This window comes from Sinohyriopsis cumingii, chromosome 8 (genome assembly GCF_028554795.1).
Source record: "Sinohyriopsis cumingii isolate HCF-2022 chromosome 8, ASM2855479v2, whole genome shotgun sequence".
NCBI classification, from domain to species: domain Eukaryota; kingdom Metazoa; phylum Mollusca; class Bivalvia; order Unionida; family Unionidae; genus Sinohyriopsis; species Sinohyriopsis cumingii.
Window position 1 is genome coordinate 98,329,798 of NC_142968.1, and position 26,255 is coordinate 98,356,052.

General features: G+C 37.7%; 1 protein-coding gene across 1 annotated transcript; it reads right to left on the reverse strand.

The window, feature by feature from the left end:
• Positions 1–12,648: 12,648 nt before the first annotated feature.
• On the reverse strand, positions 12,649–19,722 carry LOC149794213 (lysozyme 1-like). Its single transcript, XM_089966543.1, has 4 exons — positions 19,593–19,722; positions 17,998–18,035; positions 13,690–13,801; positions 12,649–12,983 (listed from the first exon to the last, which is right to left on the reverse strand). Exons 1-4 carry the CDS (start codon positions 19,678–19,680, stop codon positions 12,787–12,789), a joined length of 435 nt encoding a protein of 144 aa, XP_089822669.1. The 5' UTR covers positions 19,681–19,722; the 3' UTR covers positions 12,649–12,786.
• Between the last annotated feature and the right edge of the window lie 6,533 nt (positions 19,723–26,255).

Below are 26,255 nucleotides of genomic sequence, written 5' to 3' on the forward strand. Positions count from 1 at the left end.
TTATTTTTATGTGCAGGTATTTCTTGTGTTATAGGAAACTTAGTGTTTTTTTTTGCTGTATACTTTCTGCCATACTCAGATACTTGAAGATAAGATTTCTATACATAGATCAATCATAATGTCCACTTTAAAGCTATTCTAAGTGAAGCTTGGGTGATTTTACCTATATAGGCAGCCAATTTGTCTTTCATACAATTAACTTTTATTAGAATTGATATTTTAGCATTGACTTTATAAGTATGAATATCAGTGCTCTAATACTGTACTTTGTCTTAGTATATAACTCTGCACATACACTCGCTGAGTTCATAGAACAGGATACGTGCAAGGCTACATCTGTATATATTGTCTGCTCATTTTGTCTTTCAGATTTAAAGTGTTAGCTTTGTAAACCTTGGAAACACTGGACTGACAACCACTCTACATCTGTAGCTGAATCAGGTTGCCAGTCTATGAATACGGGTCAGACTTGCACACTGTGGACCAAAGTCATTGGGCTGCAGTATTAGTGGCACTAAAGGGGAAGGCACAGAAGTGCATTTTGATGGGTGAAGATATCAGTATGCACACTGACATAATGACAGTGAAGGACCCGCTTCTCAATGGGTATCACACTCCACAAGGTTCATAAACCATGAAGCAATCCAAGCTGTTTTGGTCAAAGACAGCTCTCTTTCTTCACCACTGCATCATGATAAACCTTTCTTGTCTGAACCAGTAGGTCATTACTTTATGACATGGGCTCGACTCCTAGTTGACTTTATCACATGTCATTGAGTGAGATTGAGATAAAAACAAACCACATAGTTACTGACTCGCACTTCAGATTGCGGACAGGCTTCATAGCTCAAATATCCCATAACCCACCCCAGCTTCATGAAATGGACAACAGCATGCTAACTATGATGGACCTGTTCCACCACAACCAGACTGTCTCTGATGGCAATGGGTCACTACCATGGTTGATCATACATTTTAAGCCAAAAGACGAAACACCTTTATCAGCTATGTTTGAGTGAGATAGAGATCAAAGCAAGCCTACTCAGTATCTTGCAAATCAGCTCTATGGACTGGTTTTGTGCATCAGACATCCCCTAATCATTCTTCCCAAAATTATGGGACAGTATGGTGAATATGTTCTGTCACAACCAGACACTATCACGTGTCTCAGATCATAATATGTCACTACCATAGTTGGTCCTCCCATTTAAGCCAAAAGATGGAAAATTGTATTACAGTTTGCCTATTCCACGCCACAAGGAAGTAACAGGTCACTCGATGCACCAAGTACCCAGTTTAGTGTCCCAGTACACAGAATTTGGATTCACTGCATTCTGATACTTTTACTACTCAAAGGGAGCACTCATTGATCATTTGGAAGCAACTGTATACCAATCAGGATTTTCTACTAGCATGGTGGGCTATCCGTTTAGAAATCTTCTTCAGCTTCATCTCAGATTGCACAGAAAGTATTGGCATAAACTTCGCCCTGCTCACCTTGAGATGATGAAGTATGCCTGCAAGTTTCATTGCCTTTGCTAGACCTTACAATGACAAGAAAAGACTATGCTTTCTGAGCATCAGTTGAGCAAGCCTTTCACTTGCTAGAACCTGAGTTTTCGTCTCTTCCTTCTCTGTCAACAGCTTGGTCCAGAGTTCTAGCTTCTGTTGATATGCTAATAGACAAAGATCAATTGGCATTTAAATGTTACCACCGTCCGGTAGAGTGACTGACTTGGAGAACATTACATGGACATATCAGTCAAAGGAATGACAAAGCACTTGTGAGTATGCACCTCAGATGCCATCTTGAACTGTGCAAGTATAGATCAGTTTTGTAGATTTTATATCCCATAACTCACTGCAACATAAGGAATTAACAAAGTTATGGATGATAAAATGTCTCTTTCCATCACTATCAGACTCTGCCATCGGAATCTGACAGCACAATGTCACTAATCCTGCCTATTATGTTCGAGTTATGTGCCCACTTACACTGATCAACATCATATGCCATTCCTACATCAGTGCAGTAGCACTCCTAGAGTTCAATCTGCCCATGACAGTGCCACAATTGGTAATGTTATCTAGGATAAGACAGCCATGTTCTGGCATGATCATACTCGACCATCGATATCAGATCACTCCAGGTCAATACCAAAGATCTTCCCTATAAGGTGGAATTATGGGCCTACTATGGTGTTCAGAATCTCGTACAGTCCCACACTGCACCCACTTCCTCCATAGTAAATATGAGCTCTTCTTGGATGAAACAGTTCTGCAGATTCAGTACAAGTTCAAAGCCACAATTCTCGAGAATCATTGTGGATAAATTAAAGAGAAAGGGATCACTGATCTAATATCACATATTCCATCCATGTGTCTGTACACAGACCCTCTCTGGGCGGAGACATACAGTTAGTGGAGACATACTGTACAGGACCACGATGGTTCCATGCGCGTTATGGCTTAAATACTGTCTTTGTGCCATGTAGCTATTACAGACCCAGACAGCTGATAGACGTGATAGACTATTTATTATGGATCTCTGTAGGTCTGGTACCACACATATAAGCCTGTCTCAAATGCCATCACCGACCAATGTCAACTGGCTACTGGATTCTCCATGATGTCTTTTCCAATACCATCTGTTTGAGACAAGCTTGAATGCAAAGATCCCAACTTATGTCTCTCAGTCCCGGATCCGAATGCCTTGCGATGGTCTTTCCATAGATTGGAAAGGTAAGGATGCATATGCTTACCCTCCAACACCTCCAATTCTGAAAGTGATACAACAGGCAGTCGAGTGAGAAAAATTGTGGATAAACAACCTCATCAATCTAGCAACGATTTTTCACGCCCAAAGGCGTTTTCACTGTGCCCCAGATGGAATCTATCATCGGTGCTCACCTTCCTTTTGCTCTATAGATATATTTTTAAAAATTACTAATGCGCAGGGTTCCTGTGAGCGCGGGGTTCGATTGGGTCAAATTGGTCCAATCGGCCTAAGGCTGGCCCTGATTGAAGGTCTTTCGAAATATAAGGAGACATGTAGTTTTCACCAGCATTGTTCTAAATTCAACATTGTCGGTTTATTGAAACATATAGGAGTAGTAAGGACGGGATTAGTAAGGACAACTTTGATACCTTTTTGAATGAATAAGTTACAGAAATCTGGTGGTGTGAGACATATTCCCTGAATTAGATAATTGTGTGATTATACAGCTTGCATGCAATGTTTTTTTATATATTATTTTGTTAAAGAAATGTACATACAACAAAAATGGCGTTAAACCCTAGAACAGCAACAAAAAAAATTGACGTCTGCAGAAAAGAGGCTCTTTAGTTGATCCTAATAATTTCAGAGGTTGTTGTTGTTCTAGGGTTTAACGCCATTTTTCAGCACAAGATAGGCTATACATGGCGGCCAGTATAACTGGTGTAGGAAGAACCCTGGAAAACCCAGGGGAGAACCACCGACCCACGAGAAGCTACTGGCAGGCTTTCCCACGTACCCACGCTAGCCGAGCCTTGGAGTCGAACACACGCAGACAGAAGTGAGATGGCAGTGATCCGGAACGGTGAGCGCTTTAGACCACTCGGCCACTCGGGGCCCCAATTTCAGAGGTAAATCATTGATTAATACTATGTGTAAGATCTTTACCTCTATTTTAAACAAGCGTTTATACGAATGGACTGACTGTAATTGCATTATTAGCGAGGCTGGGTTTCCGCAGGAATATTCCGCTACTGATAATACATTCACTATACAATCTGTCATACGGAAATGTATATTATATATATATATATATATATATATATATATATATATATATATATATATATATATATATATATATATATATATATATATATATATATATATGGATATGGGGCAGAATTTACTGCTTGTTTGTCGATATTTCTGAAGCGTTTGACAAGACTGAACACTTGAAATTGTGGAAGTATCTTGCCTGAAAAGGTATCAGTGGGAAACTTGTATCCATTTTAAATTACATGTACCGTTATTTGCACTCGAGGAGTCAAAAATCAAGTGAAGGCTTAACTGAATACTTAGGCTATATGATGGGGACTAGACAGGGTTGAGTCCAAGATTATTTCTTTGTTTATTAATGATTTGATTCGGTCACTGAGAGAAAATTGGACTGGGTATTTTTAATTTAGAAAGTGTCCCTGATCTTTTGGTACTCTTATTTGCAATGATATAGCTAATTGCCCCGATACAGCGATATCATTGCAACAATAGGTAGAGCACATTGTAATATCACTGGTAATACCACTGGAATGGTAGTTTAATTTTATAAGAAAAAAATTGTTGTTTTGCAACGGAGGACCTGTAAGGAATTATGAAAAGTTGTTTTTAAATTGGGCACAACTTGGTAGTTTCATTTTACAAATATATTGGTCATGTATTTACACCCAAATTATCCTAGACGATAGCTAAAGAAACGTTGAGTTGGTGAGAGTATCAAATCTGTTATCAAAATCGTTTATTGCCAAAGGAAATTTGGGCACTTAAGTAGTGTTCATACCGTTAGAATATTTGATACTATGGTAAAACAACATATTATGGTATGTTCTGAAATTTGGGGACACGTATTCACAATGTATTGAAAGTGTTCAACGCCGTTTCTGCAAACAGTATGTGAATATTTATGTTGCCCTTGGAGAATGTTGCAGACTGCCGTCGTGTTTTGCATATTGCACTAGGTGTGTTAGGTGTGACCATATTCTCCAGCAGGAGTTACAGTCGCTCATTAACAAAAAAAAAATAGACGGTAGAGATTTTTAGAAAGCAACAATCGCTGGGATTCTATTCATGGCTGTTCCTTATTAAGAAGGCCAACGACAAGTTGAGGCCGATTACTTGTTGCACCTCAACGAATTCTTCCACCGAAGTTCATGAGGGAGACGGCGAGGTCTAGCTGACTCTTCATCCGAAGTGACGAATATTGTATAAGTCTCAATCTCGCAAATGTCTACTTCCTGTCACTATTCACCTGGCGTCGCGAAAGTTTCTTCAGTTTCCTTACAGCGACAAAGTTTATGAACGTAAAGTCCTTCCTTTCGGTCTAAATATCAGCCCAGAGTATTCACCGAAATTACGGATTGCATCGTCACCCTGTTCCGGTGTGCATCATATATGGCAGTGGCGGTATATCTCGACAGCAACCTCCAAAACACCTGTTAAGTGCTATTCTCCTCAATGGCAGAAACGATCTTCTATCCCTTGTGAATCGTATCGATTTTCAATTAACTAGACAAAATCCGACCTTCAGCTATTCCAGTGTTTTGTCCAACTGGATATGAAATTTATAATCAATTTGAATTTCGTATGTCTCCTTTATTTCCGCGTCCTACGGATCTTCGTATTCGCAAAGTCTGTTTTCAACAGAACATGGATTTAAGTGAGAGAGTTCCACGGGTTACTGATTCCGCTGGTCCGTCCTTATATGGGCCCGTTACAGATGGTTGCTGGCTCAATCGTGTCCTTTTTCCATTCCACTCGACCAGAATGTCAATAACATGGCCAGTACATATTCTTTGGGAGCCCACTTGATACGGTCAGCGGGAAATGGGGAGCTGGGAAAGGGCCTCTTCGCACCAACCTTCTAGAAATAAAAGTGATCATAAACACCTTTCAGCTCTGGAAAGACCGACGTTGTAGGTAGTCAGTCATGATTATGTTCGAAGACTCTGTAGTGGTGACTTACCCTCTCAAACAGGTGGGTACCAAATCGCCCGACATGTGCGTGCTGGTTTGGCAGTTTCTTCGTTGCGGTTACCAACGGCAGGTCGATGTGAGAATCAGACACATTCCGATTGATTCATGGTTCTGGCTGACGTACTGTCCAAACTGGATCAGATTATTCATAAGGAATGGTCCCTTCATCCTTCGGCTTTGCATTGGATTTGTCAGCTTTGGTGGTGGTGGTGGGGCATCGACCTCTTTGCGCCAAGGTGGAGCCGCACGTTTGGACTGTGGATGCCCTGACGATTATTTGGGATGGGTCATGAGCCCTTCCTTATACCCCATCCCTACCGCCATCACCCCACGGTCTTAATACCGAAATTAATACAGAAAATACGGGGTCAGATTTGAAAGATAATTCTGATAGAGCCTCTCGGATGGGACAAATCCTTGGTCAACAGTCTACTCGAGCTAGCGCTAGCTTTACCCAGGAGGGCTACAGCCAAAACAAAATCTTCTCAGCTACCAGGAGTCGCAGGTATTTTACCTCGCCCGGACCGTCCGTTATTTTACACGTGACTCTTGGCAAAACAGATTTGCCGGAGAAAGAAACCTTATCATCCGTTGTGGAGGTAATGTCAAGATGAAAAAGTCCGTCCGCTCTCAAGGCTTATGAGGGAAAGTGGCATATTTTCAGAGACTGGTGTAGAGTAAATATCACAGTCCTTTTGAGTGCCTCGTTTCTTCGACAAGGCGACTTCTCCCTCTGGTTCTATAGGAAGAGAAAGTTGGCACCAATTATCATCAAATTCTAAGGCCCCATGATGTCTGACACGTTCATGCATCGTGGCAGATAAGATATCGGTCACAATAAATATATATAAGAGCTATAAGCCAATTTTGATTTGATTAGACCTAAATCCCTCACTATGTTTCCGATATAGAATCTTGCCTGGGTCTTAACATGGCTTAACTCAAACAAGTCGGAACCGTTAGTGAGGACCTCGCTAAAGCTGTTAGCTACAAAACTGGTAGCTTTAGCTTCGACTTGCAAAGTGAGTGTCCTTTCAGTGAACCCGAACTATCATTAGTTCAGATCGAATGGTTCTGTAATTCTTATGACAAAACTAGGCATCGTGGCCAACAACTGGTTACCATCAGTGGCGCTCTGACAGTCGTCTTGACACTCCCTGTCATTGAAAGAAAAGTCAAGAGCATCGGCCGTGCGAAATTTTGTCAGCGCCCTCAAGTCTAAATGAAGGACACGGAGAAAAGTCGTTGCAACCGCAAAAGACATTTTCTCACAGTGAAAGCGGAAAATCAGATTATCACCTCTCAAGCCCTGTATTCGTGGCTTAAGCTGGTTGTATGCTAGGCGTACTCGGATATCTCAAAAGATCAAAATTCACCCCATGTGAATTTTAACGTTAAGAAGACTTCAGTAATCATCTTAATCAGATAGAACGGCCACGGATCACGTGACTGTGGCTGGTGATACTTTAAGCAGGGGAACCAGGAATCCAATCTTTCCAAGAAGGACACTCAAGGTACGGGTAGTATGCTCAGCATTCCATCCACCTATTATCAATCCTCCTAATGTTAATGTGATCCGGGATTATATTCAAAGGAGGAAGAAAATTTTACATTAAATTATGTTTCTCCGGTAATACTTATACGATCACATTACTTAAAGACCCTTCTTACTAGCCCCCGCTTTGTGATACCCTCGTTGGTAGTTTGCTCCATTTAAAACCGGACACACCTAGCGGTGACAAGGGCAAGAGTTGCTACCCTTTGTCTATTTGATATAGACAGAATAGACGAAGTTTCTGTTTTTTAGTAGGACTGGATTCTGGATGTAGCAGGCTTTTTTTTCTTCTCTCTAATATTAATATAATCCAGTAGTAATTCGTGGAGAAACATAACTGATAAAAATGTTTGCTTTCCTCTGAAACTCCCATTTTGGTTTAAAATGTGAACAAAATGACAGTATCAGGGACCCCATTACCCTACAATCAGGTGCAGAATAAAAATTAATATGAGATGAAGAAGTTTTCTGCTTTTTGTGTCCTTGATACTTTTTGTTTTTAATGGCCATTGCTAAAAGTGCGCCAGTTCATCCAGCTTCAAATCTCAGTGATTTATCAGGTCATTTGGAATGTTTGTTGATAATGTGAGGTTTGTTGGAGCATTGATTCAAGAAGATAAAAATTGTTTGGATCATCCAGTGTGCATTGCTTCTAGAAAAATTTAAAGAAGCACCAGAAAAAGTATTCTACAGTCGATAAGAAATGTTGGACTTTGATACTTGCTTTGCAATATTTTGAAGTATATGTATTAGTTCAGCTCTTTCTCTTATTGTACTCGGTAATCACAACCCATTAACTTTCATTAACAAAATGAAAAGCAGAAATCAAACATTGTTGTGACTAAGTGTGATGCTGCAGGAATACGATACCGATATTAGATTCATCAGGGAATACGTAATGTCATTGCAGATGCACTCTCACGTGTATAAAAGTGTCATACTGCTTTGTTTTGTGCATGTTTTTTGTTCATCCATTAGATATTTTCCTATTATATTTTATTTATTATAGTATCATAAGCATATTTGACAAAAATAAGACAGAAAGCTTTATTGTATAAATTTTACTTTTCTTTTTTGAGGGGAGGTGTTGTGTATATTTAATTTATATTGTGTACCCGGCTTTATCATGTTATTGCTACCTGATTTTTGTCACGATTCTAAGAGGTAAACAAGATGTTTGCTTGAATTTTAGTTCGAGACCTTACCTTGTTTATGACTTAGTGAATTTTTCCATTAGAAATTATTAGTTTTCCAGAACATTCTGCTGCGTCATAGGTAAGGTGAAAGTTGGTATATCAGTATAGGTTTTGTAAAGAAAGTCTTCATTCCTGTTGTATGATCAGTCTGTGGAATCACTTATAGTTGTGTTCAGATATAATTTGAGAAGAATTACTAACGCCCAGTACAATATAGTCACTGAACTGGAAAACGTTGTAGAGTACAATTTCATGCATATAGATTTGATAGGTTATGAATTTTTGTTCTGTATTATAAATCGCAGTATTACCGGTCGATTATTCTACAAAATAATAATTGTGATAAGAAAGCTTTTGTCACGCTTCTTTGTTATGAATTGCCACTAAAATAGCAAGCCACCCATCCACCCCATGTAAAAAAGGCAATTTTCGTTAGTTCATCGAATTCTTCAGTATCACGGTGGCAGCCAACTCATGGAGACGCTACCCATTCAATGCTGTGGTTTTCTAACAAAGAAACACGATTTTTTTTATGATTATGCCTCCTGAGTCAGATTTATCATTTTGTTTTATTTATTTAGTCGACTCGTTGGGTAGTTCCTACAGCTGAACTGTCTGAAAAGTTGATCATTAATTGTTTGAAATCGAAACCTACATTCCTCCGTGTGAAGGAAACAGCAGAGATATACACCATTTGTACAAAGATTGCTATTATCGCGAAAACACGTGTCTGGTCCGAAATCGAGGCATATGCATATACTGGAAAAAGATGATGGTTGTGCTTTTGTCGGTTACCATGTTTTTACTATTGTGCAAGAAATACCGACCACAATTTCTATATATATCCCAAAATTGAGATCCTCTTATTAATTTATCAGCAACGATAAAGAACTAACGTTGATACATTTTATTTGCCGTCAAAACCAAAAAGGAGGTACTTAAAACATTTTAATGTATTTACAGTTGATCAAAGTCATTATTCTGCTTTAATTAACATTACTACTGACCATACAATTCTCTCTCTCTCTCTCTCTCTCTCTCTCTCTCTCTCTCTCTCTCTCTCTCTCTTTGGTCGGTTTGACTTGACTTTTACCATCATTCATAGGTCCAGAGACATCGTCGTATGACACAAGTGGAAATCCTCTACGCTCGTTTTTTTTTTTTTCATGGATTTTCGCTCGAATCTTGCTACGATGGTCCAGAGAGAGGGGGGGGGGCATTTTAGACATTTTCCTATTTTAATCAAGAATAGTCGATTTTTAGAACATTATAATAGGTTTCAGAAACGATAACAACAACAAAGCATTAAATTATAGCATGTGTGTCTCGTAATAAAAAATTTACTGTATAGTGTCGACAGGCTGTTGAAACTTTGTATCATTGATTATATAAACACTGTAGATAAATCCAGAACCGGCTCTAGGATGTGCAGGGCCCATTGCAGCAAGCGATGAGCGGAACACAAGCAAAAAATTTACGGAGTTGATTTCGGTCAGCAGCGCGAAAACCCTGAAAGCGCGGGACCCAAGGCGGTTGCCTCGTTCTCCTTGCCCTATGGCCGGGCCTGGATAAATACCAAGAAAAGTGTACACATACCATTACAACGAACCACATTCTTGTAGGTTACTTGGTGTAAGTTCAGTTTCATGTTTTTCATCTAGCCCAAATTCTTTTTCTCTCCTACTCCAGATTTCTCCATATTTTGTCCCTTATGCATGAGAGGGGAGGGGGAACCGAATTTCAGAAAGGATTGCTATGAAATTGTGTACCATATTAAATTCATTTTGAAAACGGGGCTTAACACTTTTCATCGTTATTTTCTTATATCGCTGATGATAAATAAATGGAAATTCATTATTGATCTATAGGCTTAAAATCGATAGCACACAGTTACAAGAATATTTATAACTGTGTATTATTGCGCTATGTGGGATCGCAATGTAATATATCAATGGTATTGGTATATCAACTTGCATTATACCAACTTTAAAAGTCATGTTATTTTTAATGTATGTATATATATATATATATATATATATATATATATATATATATATATAGTTGTTATTGTTGTTGTTGTGTGTGTGCGCGCGAGCGCGCGCGCGTGTGTGTGTGAGTGTGTACCTGCCTGCGTGTGTCAAAAAAAGCGCTTGCTATTTGCAATTCTGAATCCTCTATAAGTCGTATTGTTTTGATGAACGGATCCAGGAGCTTCCTAAGGTTAAGCTTTTTTTTTTCGGGATGATGAAAGGATCATTTCGAAGGAAAGTTAAAAATTATTTTTCTCTTATTTGATCGTTGTGCTGAATTTATGTTAATTATTTTGTTAAAAAGCTATGCATCTTCCAGAATTTGAGAATAATGTCTTGTTTTGTATCTGTCAAGATGATGACGCTGAGGAGGATACAATAGAAACTTTCAGTAACTAGTTATCTCCCTCTTGTATTAGGTATTGACTACATCCAGTAGGTAATCAAGCCGCTGGACAAAAAGATAACTGTTATCGTCAATAACGAATCCGTCTTTGCCAAGTGTTTTGTATTTAGTTATGTTAAACTATCACACAGTGCTGATTGATTTCTATCCCCCTTCACAGCATACAATTACTACGGGGAAAGGACTGGGCAAATACATATTTATACAGCGACACAATAAACAACAGCTCTCTCTCTCTCTCTTTATATATATATATATATATATATATATATATATATATATATATATAATCGTATCTTGGCCGAGATCACCAAAATTTAGGGACCATGATGGGGAAACCATCCGCAAGATCTAGTATCTGAGGAGGGAAGCATGTGATCATTCAAAAATATGCCGGGAAGGAAAACAAATGGACCAGCTCCAGGGACCTTGTGAGTACGACCCACTGTAAAATAATAAAATGAAAATAGCACCGTAAAATAATAAAATGCAAATAGCAAAGACCAAACCTGAACAAAAATAATAAATATTGTTTTCTTTCAAATTCTCTTTTTTTATACAGAAAAACATTTACGGTATGTGGGATATAATTACAAATAAAAGACTAAAATTTTCGGACGGCAGTAATGGGGACAATTCAAAGTCCGTTAACTTTACATAGCTAAAGGACGCAGAAGTGCCCACAGTTAAAACTATATACAGTTAGCTGATTGTAGAAGAACTTGATAAACGGTCTAGCTCTGTAACGTGATCAGTGGATTAAAGATCGGTATGATGAAAACACGCATTGAAAAAAATGTAAAGCAAAGGAAATCCAATAAGAATGGAAATTCATTTTGTTTGTCTTTGTTTTCTTTCATTGAAAAAATTCAAAAGAAGTTTTAATCATCAGATGCACACATATCCGTTTGAATTGCACAAAATAAATATAATTAAGTTTCACAACTGTCGCTAATAATTGCATGAAATTTATACATTTGAGAAAGTACACAATACTTGTATGTAAATGAAAATGATCACATGACATAATGTTCATTACCAAATTTTTTGATAGTATAAAACTTTAGCGCAATGAAAACAAATTACGCAGTGGAAATTCTTTATTTTATTTTTAAGTGATTTGTTTAATTAAGGAAGGTTAGCAGAAGGATTTCACACTGAGATGCATATTCTAAGCGTTACGCATAACATAGAAAATAATCATAAATGAAGGTTCATAATTTTTTTACTTTAAAAAAAAACAAAACATTCGATTTAACTTTAATTCGTATATTTTTAGTTGTTTGTGTTGTTATTGTTGTTGATTTGCCATGGAAATGTGTTTAACTATTTTATTTTTTCCAAATTATCTTCTTCTTCTACATTTTTAAAAATTTCAATTAAAAGTATCTGCACAGGTTATACACATACCCTTTGATACATAAATGTATCCCTTGTGCCTAACAATTACTTTATCGCGCATTTATTTCGGGCGTTTAACTGGAAAATTTACCCATGCCAAGAAATATAATTTTATACACTTCGTTCTGTGTTGCAATCTGTAAATGTCAACCGGAAATGCTTCTAGTGTAACCTCCATACACTAAAGAGTTCTGAAAGAAAGGGCAGATAATGAGGCTACCGAAAAGGGATATACATGTACCTGGTATACCATGTTAAGCAATTGGAATTGCGTACTATATAAAAATTAAAAAGTAAAAAGGCTGAAAAGAATATTTGTTTCTAATAGTATTTTATTTACAAGATGGCATCGCTCAAATAGAGTTAGCCATTCCAACTTTAACAAAATCAAGCGAGGAACGGAATATGAATTGTTTTGAAAGAAAATTGATATTGGGTGAATCATTCCACGTTTAATGACATCCTTTGCTCTGTACTTTAGTCCAGTAGCCCGCCGTGTAGGCCTGGTTACAACCTGAAGGACCACCATTGTGGATTCGGGCGTAGCTCTGACACGTGTGTGCGCAGCCAGAGTGGCCAATGTACTTCTGGATATAGGCCTGGACACAATGCGAAGAGCATTCTAGGTTATTGGCGCAAGTGTGCCAGTCTAAATAATAATAAAAATAATAATAATAATAATAATAATAATAATAATAACAATAATAATTATAGTAATAATAATAACGAATATGACAACGACGACGTTAACACCAAAACATGGGGAGTTCACGTGCCCGTTACAGACAAGTAAAAATCAGTTCTGAGTTGCCTTAAATCAGTCCTTGAGTACAGTACGCCATTTAGTGTACGATATTAATAATTCTTCAGCTTTTCTGCTGATAACATTTCATAAATTAGACCGTGGGACTTTAGGACTAAGCGCTTACATCTTAATCTCACTCTGCAGCGATGCATGAGCACTATGAATGATTCAACAATATGATAAATCAAAGGTTTCATTTACATCTAGAGAGTAATAAAACGTACGATTCATATTTCCAGTGTCAAAATCAGAGATATGCACTAAGGTGTGAATCCTTACACTACCACACAGAGTATGTGTATCAAACGACCAAAAAAATAAAAACGAAGAAGACAGTTTTTACCCAATTTACATTTACAAGGCAGCAGAAGACTGTACGGGTCAAGGTCATACAGAAGACTGTAGCAGAATATTAGAGTTTAGTTGGTGTGTTCAAGAGATCGTATATTTGTCTTCAATGATCTAAGCTAATCAGGGAATTTAGTGCTCAGAAACTTGAAAGCTGTCTCCAAAGGAAAAAAAACATACAATTTAGGACGATCCTTCTTACCTCCACCTAGACGTCCACAGTCTATCCAGTAGGGTTCCTTGATTTGGAAGTAGCCGCACGAGTTGGAATTCACGTCAAAATGGCAACCGATTGGTTTGCAACCGGATTCAACCTGGTGTAGTGAGGAAAGGAAAATTTTATCAGATCAAATCAATCAATCAAAGTAACGAACATACAATTTTGAGGGAAGATGTAGTTGGGAGTGAAATAGAGTGGAAAGGGATTTGAATTTTTATTTTCATCTGTGTGTAATCATTTTTCTTGAGCGTTTTGGTGTACTCTGCTATAAAAATGTTACTTTTCTACCACGGGCTGTTGATGTTAGATAGGGTTTAACTTGTTTTGGATCGTATATCATAATGACAAGGACGGGCATTCACCATCATGTCTCCCTTAGTGAGGACTCATTCGGAAATACATTTCTTGCCTTTGATCGAAATGATGTACATTCAAACTCGCTATGATCGGCGTATACAGGAATTCAGAAAATGAGAGCCGGGGGAATTCCATTCAGCACTGACCAGGATCTAGTCTGATGAGCCTATAATTGGTGTCTACAGTAGCGCACTAACGGTGGGTGGGGTGAGGTGGGGGGCTCGAACCAAGACCAGAGGTCTCGGGGTGCCAAAACCCCTTTAGGCCATCATCGTCGCTCCGGGCGCCATTTACCCTTAGTACACCAGTGGATGCCAGCAAAGCATACGTTGCAACTTACACTGAGTAAAAACCGAAAAAGAAATTGTGTGATGCAATGATTAAATAAATACAGCTAACGGTCATGTGAGAATATATCTTAGAAAGTTCGGGCAAAACTTTGGCATTGGTAAGAAATGCGTTTCGGGATCATTCTACCGGAAGGAATAAAAAATATGGCGACTGTTCGTCCTTGTCTTTGTTATACAGAAGATAAGATCCTAAACGAAGTATGCATGATCTAACATCAATCTCCTAAATTTTCTATGTCTTTTCCCTTTTATCCGACACGATTAACTAGACCAGTATACAATGGCATCCTGAAAAAAGGCAATATTCCAGTCAATGCCCAGCAACAAATAAACCTTGTATATAACTTGTAAATGAACCCGAGTTTTACCCGTTGCTGAGAAATTGTATAGAAGAAGATGTCTAAAGCATGTAAATAGATGTAACATGAACACCGTTATTTAGGTTTGTATACCTATATCACAGTGTCTCTATATAATACGTATACGAATGACATCTTAGCGTGATGAAAAGCTAACACCAATCAAATGGTCAAAATAGTTCAGAACATTGGGCTTCTCTACTTGGCTTTGTTGTATTGAGCTGTAATGTTCAGTCTAGTACATGCCTTGATTGTAATTTGAACAAGGCAGAATACTTCATTAAAGTGTGTTATCAAGAGCTTTTGCTCTTACTCAGAGCACTGCCGTGTCCACTCTTTAGTATGGAAGGTGCATAGTTTTGCACATTATCAAACTCTTCTTTTTCGGAGTTTAGTACAACTTGCTCGTGGTCCGTTACCCGTAATGCGTAAACGAAAGTAATTCGCTTAAAGAAACAAAAAAAAAAAAAAACAACAACAACAACAACAAACAACAACAGAACTTATAAAGTTTACCTCAGATGTATATAGTCTTAAAACCCGTTGCTGGTCTCACATCATAATGCCTTCATTCACGTCACAACAATTCCATGACGTGTACTCGTTAAAAGAAGCATAATCAATTGTTTGAAATTAGGAATAATATTAAAAATTAAAAGTTGACAGCTCCGGTGGCCTAGTGGTTAGAGCGTCCGTCTCCGATGCGGGAGGTCGGGGGTTCAAACCTCGGCCGAGTCATACTAATGACTTTAAAAAATGGTACTAACAGGTGCCTGTCTCAGCGCTTAGCATTAAGAGGTTAGTGTAAGGACTAGTCGGCCTGGTGTCAGGATACCGTGACTAGGAAGGAGATCATGCTACACGTCTGCGGCATGATGCTCCAGTGCTAGAAATCACTATAAACTGCCACACTGCCGACATCGTAGCGATATGACTGACGTATTATTAAAGCTACGTTAAAAATCCAAGTCACACACACTCACACACAAAAATTAAAAGTGCAGGCATGTCACAATCTGATTAAAATCAGATCTCCACTGTCCGACGAGAAGATCCGATCTGACAGCGACCGTATAGGGGTCATATTCTGGTGACCTGTGTTATTACCATAATCGCTAATTTTATCAGCCAATCCGATGAAGTCTTATGTCTTCTCGTTTGGGAGACTAAACAGTAGAACTGAAGAGTACTAGTGTGTGCATATCGACTTGATTCACTTCAAATTTCTGAAAGCTGCATTTCCACTGGCTAATTCAAAGGTCACCAGAACATGACCCATAAGCGATCGTCGTCAGATCTTCATCCAGGATTCTGGAGATCTGACTTTGATCACATTGGGCATGTCTTCGAGTACTAATTGCGACACCTGTCGTTTAATGAGTAATAATTCCTTATTCAAGTTTCCATGTGCTGGTCAATCAAAAACTTACCAATTTGGTAATTAGAACTATAATTACTTGCAAATCTCAAAAACTGGTCCCCCACTATCTTTTCTCGAAAGACTTGTGAATTCGGCATCTAGGCCGGAAAGCCTATTCTTGTTTTTACTTCAGTGTGCAAAAAAATCACAAGAGTAACATATTATATATATATATATATATATATATATATATATATATATATATATATATATATATATATATATATATATTTGTAAGCCTTGAGTTAGCTTCGATGTCGTAGCCTCAAGTGGTCGAGGTTATAATTATATTATACTGGTATGTTTACACTAACCGTACTTTGTCCACCATGACAGATAACAAGAGATTTTCGGGGTAATTTGTTTCCAAAATAAGGCTTGGTATGCCATATTTGGATATTCTACGATACCTTATTCAATGCACATCATATTTACTATGACAGGTTTACGTTTCCAAATAAGGCAGTAATGTCCTTATATGGCACACGAAAAAAAAAAAAACGAGGCTGAAAACGGAAGTAGTTATCAGTGGAACAAATATGCCAGACAATCCGAAAGAAATTATCGAATAAAGAAGGTAAACGATATTTTACAAGTATTTCTACAATGATATGCATCAATTCTGATATTAAATTGGAGGACTGTTTAATTTCTTTAAGTATATGTAAGGAACATGTTCAATATTTATGACAGTAGGCTGAAAAAGTGCCAGGTTAATCGCAACCGGCTGCTCCGTTGACAAACATAGGCTGATGTTAATACCCTGTCCACTAAGTAGGGGCATTAATATTAGTGCTAGAGGTGAGTCAGCAACATCTACACTGTTATTAATAACTTTTTTTCTGATTTTTTTTGTTCTTATTGCAAAACTTCAACATAAAAATTACTGCAATGACGGGTCAAAACGAGGCTGACCACGCCGTCAAACGATGTGTGCAGGCGTTGGTATTGTTATCCTGCGTCAACGGAAAGCAGTTTGCAGAGTTTCTTTCAATCATCGGGAAGAGATGAGGATGTTCGATTCAGGCTTAAGCACAATAAGAGAGGCATGCAACTGTATTTCAATGTCATTTTCAAAACAGTATTTTCGTTATCAAATCAACATAATCTTACATCTGAGCTCATTCCAAAAATAAAATGTATGAAATTCCTTGAATACGTTCAATCATTTGCTCCTCAAGGCATGCAAGACTCGTTTTATCGTATTCATTTAAAGTAAGGACTGATGTAAGATCGGTTGAATGTTGTTGCGGACTTTTCAAACGTAAAATCTGCATAAGACACGGCAATAAAAGTCAAGCATAATAGTTAGAATGTTCTTGTGCTTCACACGGCATGTTGGTTCGCTGATTACCCAACTACTGAGTGCTTTAAGAAAACTTGGATGCAATTAATTCTTCGCGAAATAGAAGCTTAGCATTGTAAATGTGCAAAAGAAAGTCACAACGTTTAATTGTTGCGTTTTTAAAGACCGTCTTTATATTTTGCAAAAGAGTAACTTTCAGTAATACAACAAGGAATTCGGCAACGAGTTTTAAATACTCAAATTATGAGTCGACTTTATACTCTGAAACAACACCGCTGAGTGTAGGTTCCCATCTCATAATACCGGATGTGAGAACCAGGTAAGGAAACAAGAATTTTAATTATGGTAGGCCTGCTTGGGCTGAACATGTGCTTTTTAGAATGTCATATTTTAATATTTATGAATATGGTGCAGAAATAATAGAAGCGTAGCTTTTATTAATAAAGATTTGTTGTTTATATGTGTTACATGAGGAGAAATGAGGTCAAGTACGCTCACCTGACATATGCACTCCATACAGTCCTGGGGTACAATTCCTGCAACGGTAAGACAAAAAATCCATGAATGTTTATCAATAGGACAATGATTACAATGGCCTGGCTCATGATATAGTAACACTCTCGTTTTGCATTTCTGCGGTATGGGGTTCGAGTCCACGTTTCAGCGTGATCCAGGCAATCGGTTATACAACCAACATTGCTGTTTTCCTCATGGATTCTCCAGTTTCCTCCATCACCAGGACTACCTGCCACTAATGCATGAGTCGTGAAAAGCACGTGAGTGGTTAGACCTATTAGTTTAACCGAAGACAAATATCAGGTATGTGAAGATTACATATCAAGTCAAGCAATCTCACTTGGTCACAAGTATTTGGATGCACGTATCACATGATTTGTATATATGAAACGAATTTTCCACAAGATTGTAAATATTTTTTTAAAAAAAAAAAAACATCAAGCTACATTGATGGAAAAAAGGAATTTCGAATTTCACAGAGTCGACTAAAAAGGTCAGAATTCAGAGAGAAAACGAATGATACTGAACACAAACTTATAGTTTCAATTATCAGAATTATTTTTTATTTGAAACTTTTATATCATACATTGGAATTTTATTAATGAATTTGTAATCTTCTCTGCCCTAAAAGAGTATAATCATGTTTGTGAAAGAAAAACAACAGAAAAGGTGGAGAGGGGATAGAGAAAGGTCTAAATACGCCCGTACATTGTCTTTATATTCTCTGAGTTGGCGGGCGTTATGGAGCAAACTTTCATGTATATATATATATATATATATATATATATATATATATATATATATATATATATATATATATATATATATATATATTTGATTATGTTAAAAGTAATTGTTAAAATAAAGCTTTTATTTCATTTGTATTTTATGATACCTCCAGAATGTGTTTGCAATTTTGCGTTTTTTATGAGTTAAATGAAAGTGTGGTATGTAAAGCCACTGACATAGATGGCAAACCACCCATCGACCCCCACCTCCCGCAAATGTTTTTTTTCCTTGGGTCAGCGAAGATGATTAGACGAAAATAATTTATTGACAGTGTATTCATGAAACCAGTTTGTAAAGTTACGTTTAACGTAGGTGTGAATTAAGTTCAGCATGCCTTGTTATTTTGTGTTGTTTTTAAAGTCATACTTTAGGTTAGGTATGTTTTTTTCTTTGCTTTCATTTTGCAAAACGGAAAAGGCTGTACTTGTTTAATGTGAATGTTTTTGAAGCTTATGAGTTTTGGGTGAGTATTTGACCAATATATGCTTTGTCTTTGCGCAGAACAAGATACAGGCGACACAGCAACTTTCAGTTGACCATTACTTATCGCTCTAACAGTCAATACATGTCATCTTGACAAGCTCATGTGATATATCTCGCTAAGGACGTAAAAATGCAATGAAATTAAAGAGAAGGTGAAAAATGACCCTACATGCTGATGCAATATTTTGTTCTCACATATACAAACAGAAATATATATATATATATATATATATATATATATATATATATATATATATATATATATATATATATATATATATATATAAAGTTTTAAAAATACAAACCTGTATGGAAACTGTGAGCCCTCTTTTCCACATCTGTGGCTGTTGCCGTGGCAACAATGGCGGCAATTGTCAAGATTACAAGAAGCATTGTGTATGCTGTTTACCCACTGTAGAAATGCGAAGGTAGAATAATGAGATCGGTCTTTATATAGCAGTATACGGGACATTGTATATACCTACATAAAAGAGTCACCTGGTTCCCAACAATTTAAACTATCAATGTATCCAGTATCACGGTGGCAGTCAACTCATGGAGACAGTATCCGTTAAATGATGTGGTTTTCTAACAAAGAAACACGTTTTTGATGGTAGGTCAAAATGACACTGTGCCTTTTGAGTAAGATTTATCTTTTTTATTTTTTTATTTCGTCGACTTGCCGTGTACTTCTACGGCTGAATTTCTGAAAAGTAGGTCAGTCATGTTTGATTCCAAAAACTGCTTTCCTGCCTTCGAAACGTACGATTCCGTGTGAAGGATGGGAACCGCGAAGCTGTACGCAATCTATACCAAAGTTCCTATAATCACGAAGACACGTGTCTGGTCAGAAATCAAGGCTCATCGTTATATACTTTGTGCCTTATGTCAGTTACAACGTTTTGAATACTGTACAAGAAATATGGACAACAACTAGCAAGTTTATCCCAAAATCTGATATCCTCTCATTATTATTTTTCATGGCAATGACAGTGATGTGTTAAATGGTAATCAAGTTGTAGGACATGGATACATTTATTCGATTATTATGAACAGTTTAAAGGGAATCAAAAATTGAAACATAATAACGGATGGATGGATATATTTCAACATTAGCAGACAAATGTTTGACACCGTATTGATCACATTTGTGAAGACACAATTGATCTTTTTTGTACGTCAGCAACATATTCAGGTACAGCACGCTTTCTAAGGTTATTTAATTGCACATTATTTATTCAAGGCAGAACTTCTTCAAGAAATACTAAAATTTGCAAAGTAGAAAGTTTCAAGCCACTGTTTAAATAATGTACTGTATAAAAAGAATTCCAAATGAACCGCTTATTCCAATTTTGAGCGCGAAAGAAACACTATGCACTAAAGGTACTGCACTTAATGATCATTATTACCTATAGATAAATTTCTTTTAGAGAGGGTGTGAGTGATCCTCACACTGAAAGCTGCAAAAATCATCCTTTAATTATCAAACCTTTTGTGATAAATTGAACCCGAGGCTCGACAACTCGTGTACACAGTAGTAGGTGAATTTGTTTTTCATTGTGATAGAACTTCGTCACAGTCATAATGCGCCGAAGATTTCCACTTGTTTGGACAAAGGCCGGCATAAAATCCATCAGATGTAATACCGATGACGAACGAACACTGATATATATTCGTCGATGTCAAAACTCGTGCCTGATAAATGTGTGCATCTGGAAAATAATAAACTTTATTTTTAAATTTCAAGAAGATTGTTTGTTTTAACATGCATACAAACATACTTATTTTACACTCCTCATTTTCCAATTTGTAAGCTTATTTTCATGAATTAAAGCAATTTCTTTTTAGCATCCAAGCATTATAGAATACCCTCGTCATTTTCTGGTGTGAGTCGAATAGCTTCATCTCTCTGAAGAGACTCAGAGGTATCGTTAGTGATACTTCCAGAAAAGGCAATTAATCTTGTGGCGGACGAACATCCGATGTGATGTGATTTTGATTTTTTAAGTAGCTTCAACAATTTTTCAGTCATATCGCTACGATTTCTGCAATGTGGCAGTTTATAGTGATGTCTAGCACTGGGGCATCATGCCGCAGACATGTAGCATGGTGTCACACACAGTCACATTATCCTGACACCAGGCTAACCTGTCCTAGCACTAACCTCTTAATGCTGAACGCCAAGCGAGGCAGCTGTTAGTACCATTTTTTAAGTCTTTGGTATCCGAGGCGGACGCTCTAACCACTAGGCGACCGGAGGGGTTACGAACATCCGACTACATAGTCTTATAAAATGATTGGTGTTTTAAATAACTCTGAACGACGTGTAAACAATCAATGAAAAATATGTATTTTTAATCTTTAATGGTATTTGTGCCACTTTATAATCGAAAAACAATGAAGAAATCATTCGGATTGATTCAATAACCAGAAACAGTTGCTTATGTTGTTCTTGGTGATGACACGTGAACTAATTCTTGTGACTTTTATGAATTCTTGATGACGCAAAAAAGGAGCCAGAAGTTTAAAAGCAATTAAAAATGACCAGTATTTACATCCGGATTTTTAGTCTATCACGCGATTTAAAAGGCGGATGACTTTCCAACTGAAAAGGCACATGGAGGTAATTGTAGTGAGGCTTAGAAAATGGGTCATTAGTAGATTTTTGGTGGACGAATATCTTGCTAAGACGTTTCCGACATCACTAAAACGTCGACACTTTTAATACTAGAATTCTGTAATAAAATAAATGAAGAAGCATTCATTATCCGTGTCCTTTGTGTGGACATGTCATCGAATCATTCGGAACATTCTCGTCTCTTTCCGATTTGAGTTGAACAACTTCTGTTCTCAGAAAGAAACTCTCAGGTAAGTGTAGTGATACTTCCCGAATTGGAAAGCTTTTGGCGGACGGACATACGGCCAAGTATGCGAATAACAGGTTCTTCCAAAATGATAGGTGTTGAAAATATCTCATCGACGTTTGAACAATCAATGAAATAACTGCACATTTGATTTTTTAATATATTTCTTGTAGCTTCGTAATGAAAACGTTGAAGAAGTCAATTGGTTTGAGAAGCCTTAACCGATTGCCTAAGTTGCTGTTCGTAATAGCATGGTGTCTATTAATTTTGGCGGTAATCAAGATATTATGACAAACTGAAATCCACGCTCTTGAGGAGCAGGTAAAAATACCCATTATTTTTATCCGAAATTTCTTCTAGCATGCAATGGAAAAGGCAGATATTTTTCAAATAGGTCATGGAATCGCTGTGACGTTTATGGGGTTATTTTGGCGTCATGAGTACAACGAGCATGAGGGCAATTTGAAAACATCCTTTCGGAACATCCTAGTCTCTTTCCGATGCCAGCAGAAATAATTTCTCGCATAGGCCATTTGCACTGAATGGCTACTATTTACATCTGTTGAATTTTTCCTAGCACGCGACGGAAAAGGTCGATTACAATTTCGATTGTACCTATGCACGATATTTTACAACTAAGTTCAATTTATATTTGGCTTTTCCAATGACATAATTATAACCAAAACAATCAATAGTTGACATTATATATATATATATATATATATATATATATATATATATATATATATATATATATATATATATATACACACACACACACACACACACACATAATGGTCCAACATTATATCAATCTATCAATCTATCTAGCTCTCTATCAATGTATCTCTCTATCAATCTATAAATCTATCTCTCTATCAATCTATCAATCTATCTCTCTATCAATCTAGCAATCTCTCTATCAATCTATCAATATATCTCTATCAATCTATCAATCTATCTCTCCATCAATCTATCTCCAGATAGACAGATAGATAGATAGGTAGATAGATAGATATGCAGCATAAGGGGCTATACAAATGAGAACTTTATCAGTTGGAACTATGCCTTTTAGACACTTATCTAACTCCAGATGTTCCATGAGACAGCCGAATGTTGGCATAATCAATGCTCGTTAAATCTTAGAACAATGAAGCCCGTTTATCGTTATGTATATCTAACATGGATCAGATTTACATTTTTCCTTGGTATTTTTTTTCGACTCTGAGTAATTTTTCTTATGCAACACTATGTCAAAAGGAACATCAGACAATTGCCGACAGATATTTTCATGTCAGACCTTATCGTATAAAACTTTGAACCGTTTGTATTTCTTCTTTTTTCTAGCTGCACGGCTTGGAGTGTGACTGAAATTGGTATGGAACTATCCGTAAGCGGCCTTAAGCAAAATGGAAGAAAAACCTGCAACCTTTATATCCACCCTATTTTCGTCAGATAATTTACAATTTACAGAGATATAATTTATAATTGTTATGATTGCTACGTTATCGAACTTAATCAAATTGCACTTGTCTAGAGCTAAAATGCATCCGAAATAAATGTATTAAAACTCTACTAATTCTTGGTTACTGAGAACGAAATTATGATTAAAATTGTTGATCGAGTCTAGTTTTAAGATCTGATACTGGATCAGTATATAAGACCCTTCACTTTGGAACGGCGGAGGATTAGTGAGTTATAAAGGGAATTGATCTCAATTCAAACCAGAAATAACTAAAATAATATTTGACTGGGTCTGTGAATAAATCTATGACCGGGAATGGGCAGTACTTGCTTTTTAGCCAGAACAATGAATGGTGCAATCTGGAGGGGATATTGCATCATACATGATATGAATTGCATCATGTTATTCCTAGAAGTCATGGATGTCTTTTCTTGTTTCCTCGAAGCCTTCATACATTTTCCCAAAATCGCCTATGGTTTCACCTAAGCCTTCTTGAACTCCGCAGTCTGCTCTAGCAAGCGTTCAAAGGCTTTGGCTGTCTTGACAATCAGAAATGATTTCTCCTCTGTACACATAATCTCAGCGGTGGGTTTTGCAACTTTCTTCACCTCTTCCACAGTTTCGCGCATGGGTTGACCAGCGGTGTAAATGTTTGTTAGAAGCCTGCTATGAGGTATTTTCATGCAGCCTGTCGCGACTGAAGCTTATTTATTTTTTTTACTTTTGCAAACAGCTATGCAATCGAGGAGAAGTTCCAGTTGATCCTGGCTAGTTTTCTTGGGTCTCATCATTGTAAATATTCATCATCGGTGCTTCACGCATGAAAGACGTTTGTATCCAGACCCACGCGATAATTTTTTCCAACACCACTCAAGTCGATTGCAAGTAAACAATACGAGTACCGATGACCCCCGTAAACATAATCCGATACTCATCCCAAAAATGGTCAACAGCACACAACATCAAATCAATATTTGCGAGGTTGTGCGCGACAAGCACACCGAATATCATCATGTTGCAGTCGTTCTAGGCATGTGCTCGTATTTTGGGCACTTACTCGTATTGTTGTATTATAAAAATCTCGTGGGTCTGTATAGCTGCCTGAACTAAATATTCTCGCTTTTTTTAGCTTGTTCAGCATAAGATCGTCGCACACGACATGATTATTCATGCCTGTATCAAAGTCATCGATGGTATGGGCTTCATGGATTGTGAAAAAGATTTGGAAGGCAGCTCCGCTCGACGACAAAGATGCATAACACAGGTGATCCTCAGCCAATGACGCAGTCACGTACAACTGTTCCAACGTCAACCACCACATCATTAGCTTCAGCAAAAGTGGGGTTCTCCTGGATCCAGCTGGGTCTATAATTAACGCGCAAACCGACTTTGGTGATTGGGTGGCTAAGGCTTAGCCCGCATTAAGATATGAATAACATAAAATACGGAGATTTTCAAAATCTTTGATTTTCACTTTTTGCTTTGATGACATGTTCAATACTAATTGTTGTATTCTTATCATCATGCCTTCATACTGTGTACGATGCCATACAATAACCAGTACCGCGAATTCATCTTGGGTTAAAACACGTAATGTCCTATCCATGATTCTCTGGAACTTGCGTCCGGTGTGGAGCAAAGAAGTTTACGTTCGTAACCGGACGGCAAAGCAGTCTCATTTCCAGGTGTATCCGTAGAGCTGAAAGCTTCTGGTTTGAAAATAAGTCGCCGGCGAAGTCATCACTGTCAAGCTAACGAAACTATCCGGAGTACAATGGATTAAAAATCCTGGTGAAAAAAATCCCAGGATACAATTAATATTCGGATAAATAATTGCGATATGAATATGAATCATCCAAGAAGTTATGAAGGATAAAATAACACTTGGAGGAAAAACGTTGCTATAACAAACATGCCGGCTTAGATGCCCGCAAAAAAGCGTAGCTGATGAGCGGATCAGGTCCGCGAAAAACTACAGTCCTTGCTGTTACTGGAAGGGTTAAACCACCGTTGGAAAGTCACTCGAGCATGGCTGGCCAAACAACCATTATGGCCGATTTACTTACCAACAAGGGGGAAAATTTCCTGTGGATGGTTTGATGTGACAACCACATCACTAGGTGGATCCTTTTCCTCTTTTGCACGTTCACGTCTAACATAGCCACGGTTGTTGAATGTGGATCCAAGTAAACAATTGATCAGAGCTGTTACGTCAGAGAAACAGAATGTTCTGGTTCGTAGTGGACATGCCGGTGTACATGACGACTATGCCATTGTGTAACAATTAAACCGCACAGTTGTGGAACGAGTTTCCTGGCATCAATACACGCAGTGGCGTCACTAGCGGGTGTGGGTGTGGACCTCGCCGGGTAAAACCATCAGAGGGAATGACACCAAAATGACGATCTAAACAATTATTTAATGTTTGTGCAGGCAGGAGGCCTACAGGTGTGACTCCATGAGTTACCGCACTGTATGACACCAACCCTAGTGACGCCACTGAATACACGCATGATTTGTTGATGAATTTTGAATTACGGCCTCGACCGTGGGTGATGTGACTTCGTACGGTCCCAGCATGGTTTGTAAGAATGAAGAATGGTTGCTCACTTATCTTCGAATGACCGATGCGCTTGTGC

Coding starts and splice junctions, on each gene's coding strand:
- LOC149794213 (XM_089966543.1), bottom strand. CDS start 19,680: ATGCTTCTTGTAATCTTGACAATTGCCGCCATTGTTGCCACGGCAACA. Junction 18,036..19,592: donor GGCTCACAGTTTCCATACAG/GTTTGTATTTTT, acceptor TTACCGTTGCAG/GAATTGTACCCCAGGACTGT. Junction 12,984..13,689: donor CTGTGGACGTCTAGGTGGAG/GTAAGAAGGATC, acceptor ATTATTATTTAG/ACTGGCACACTTGCGCCAAT.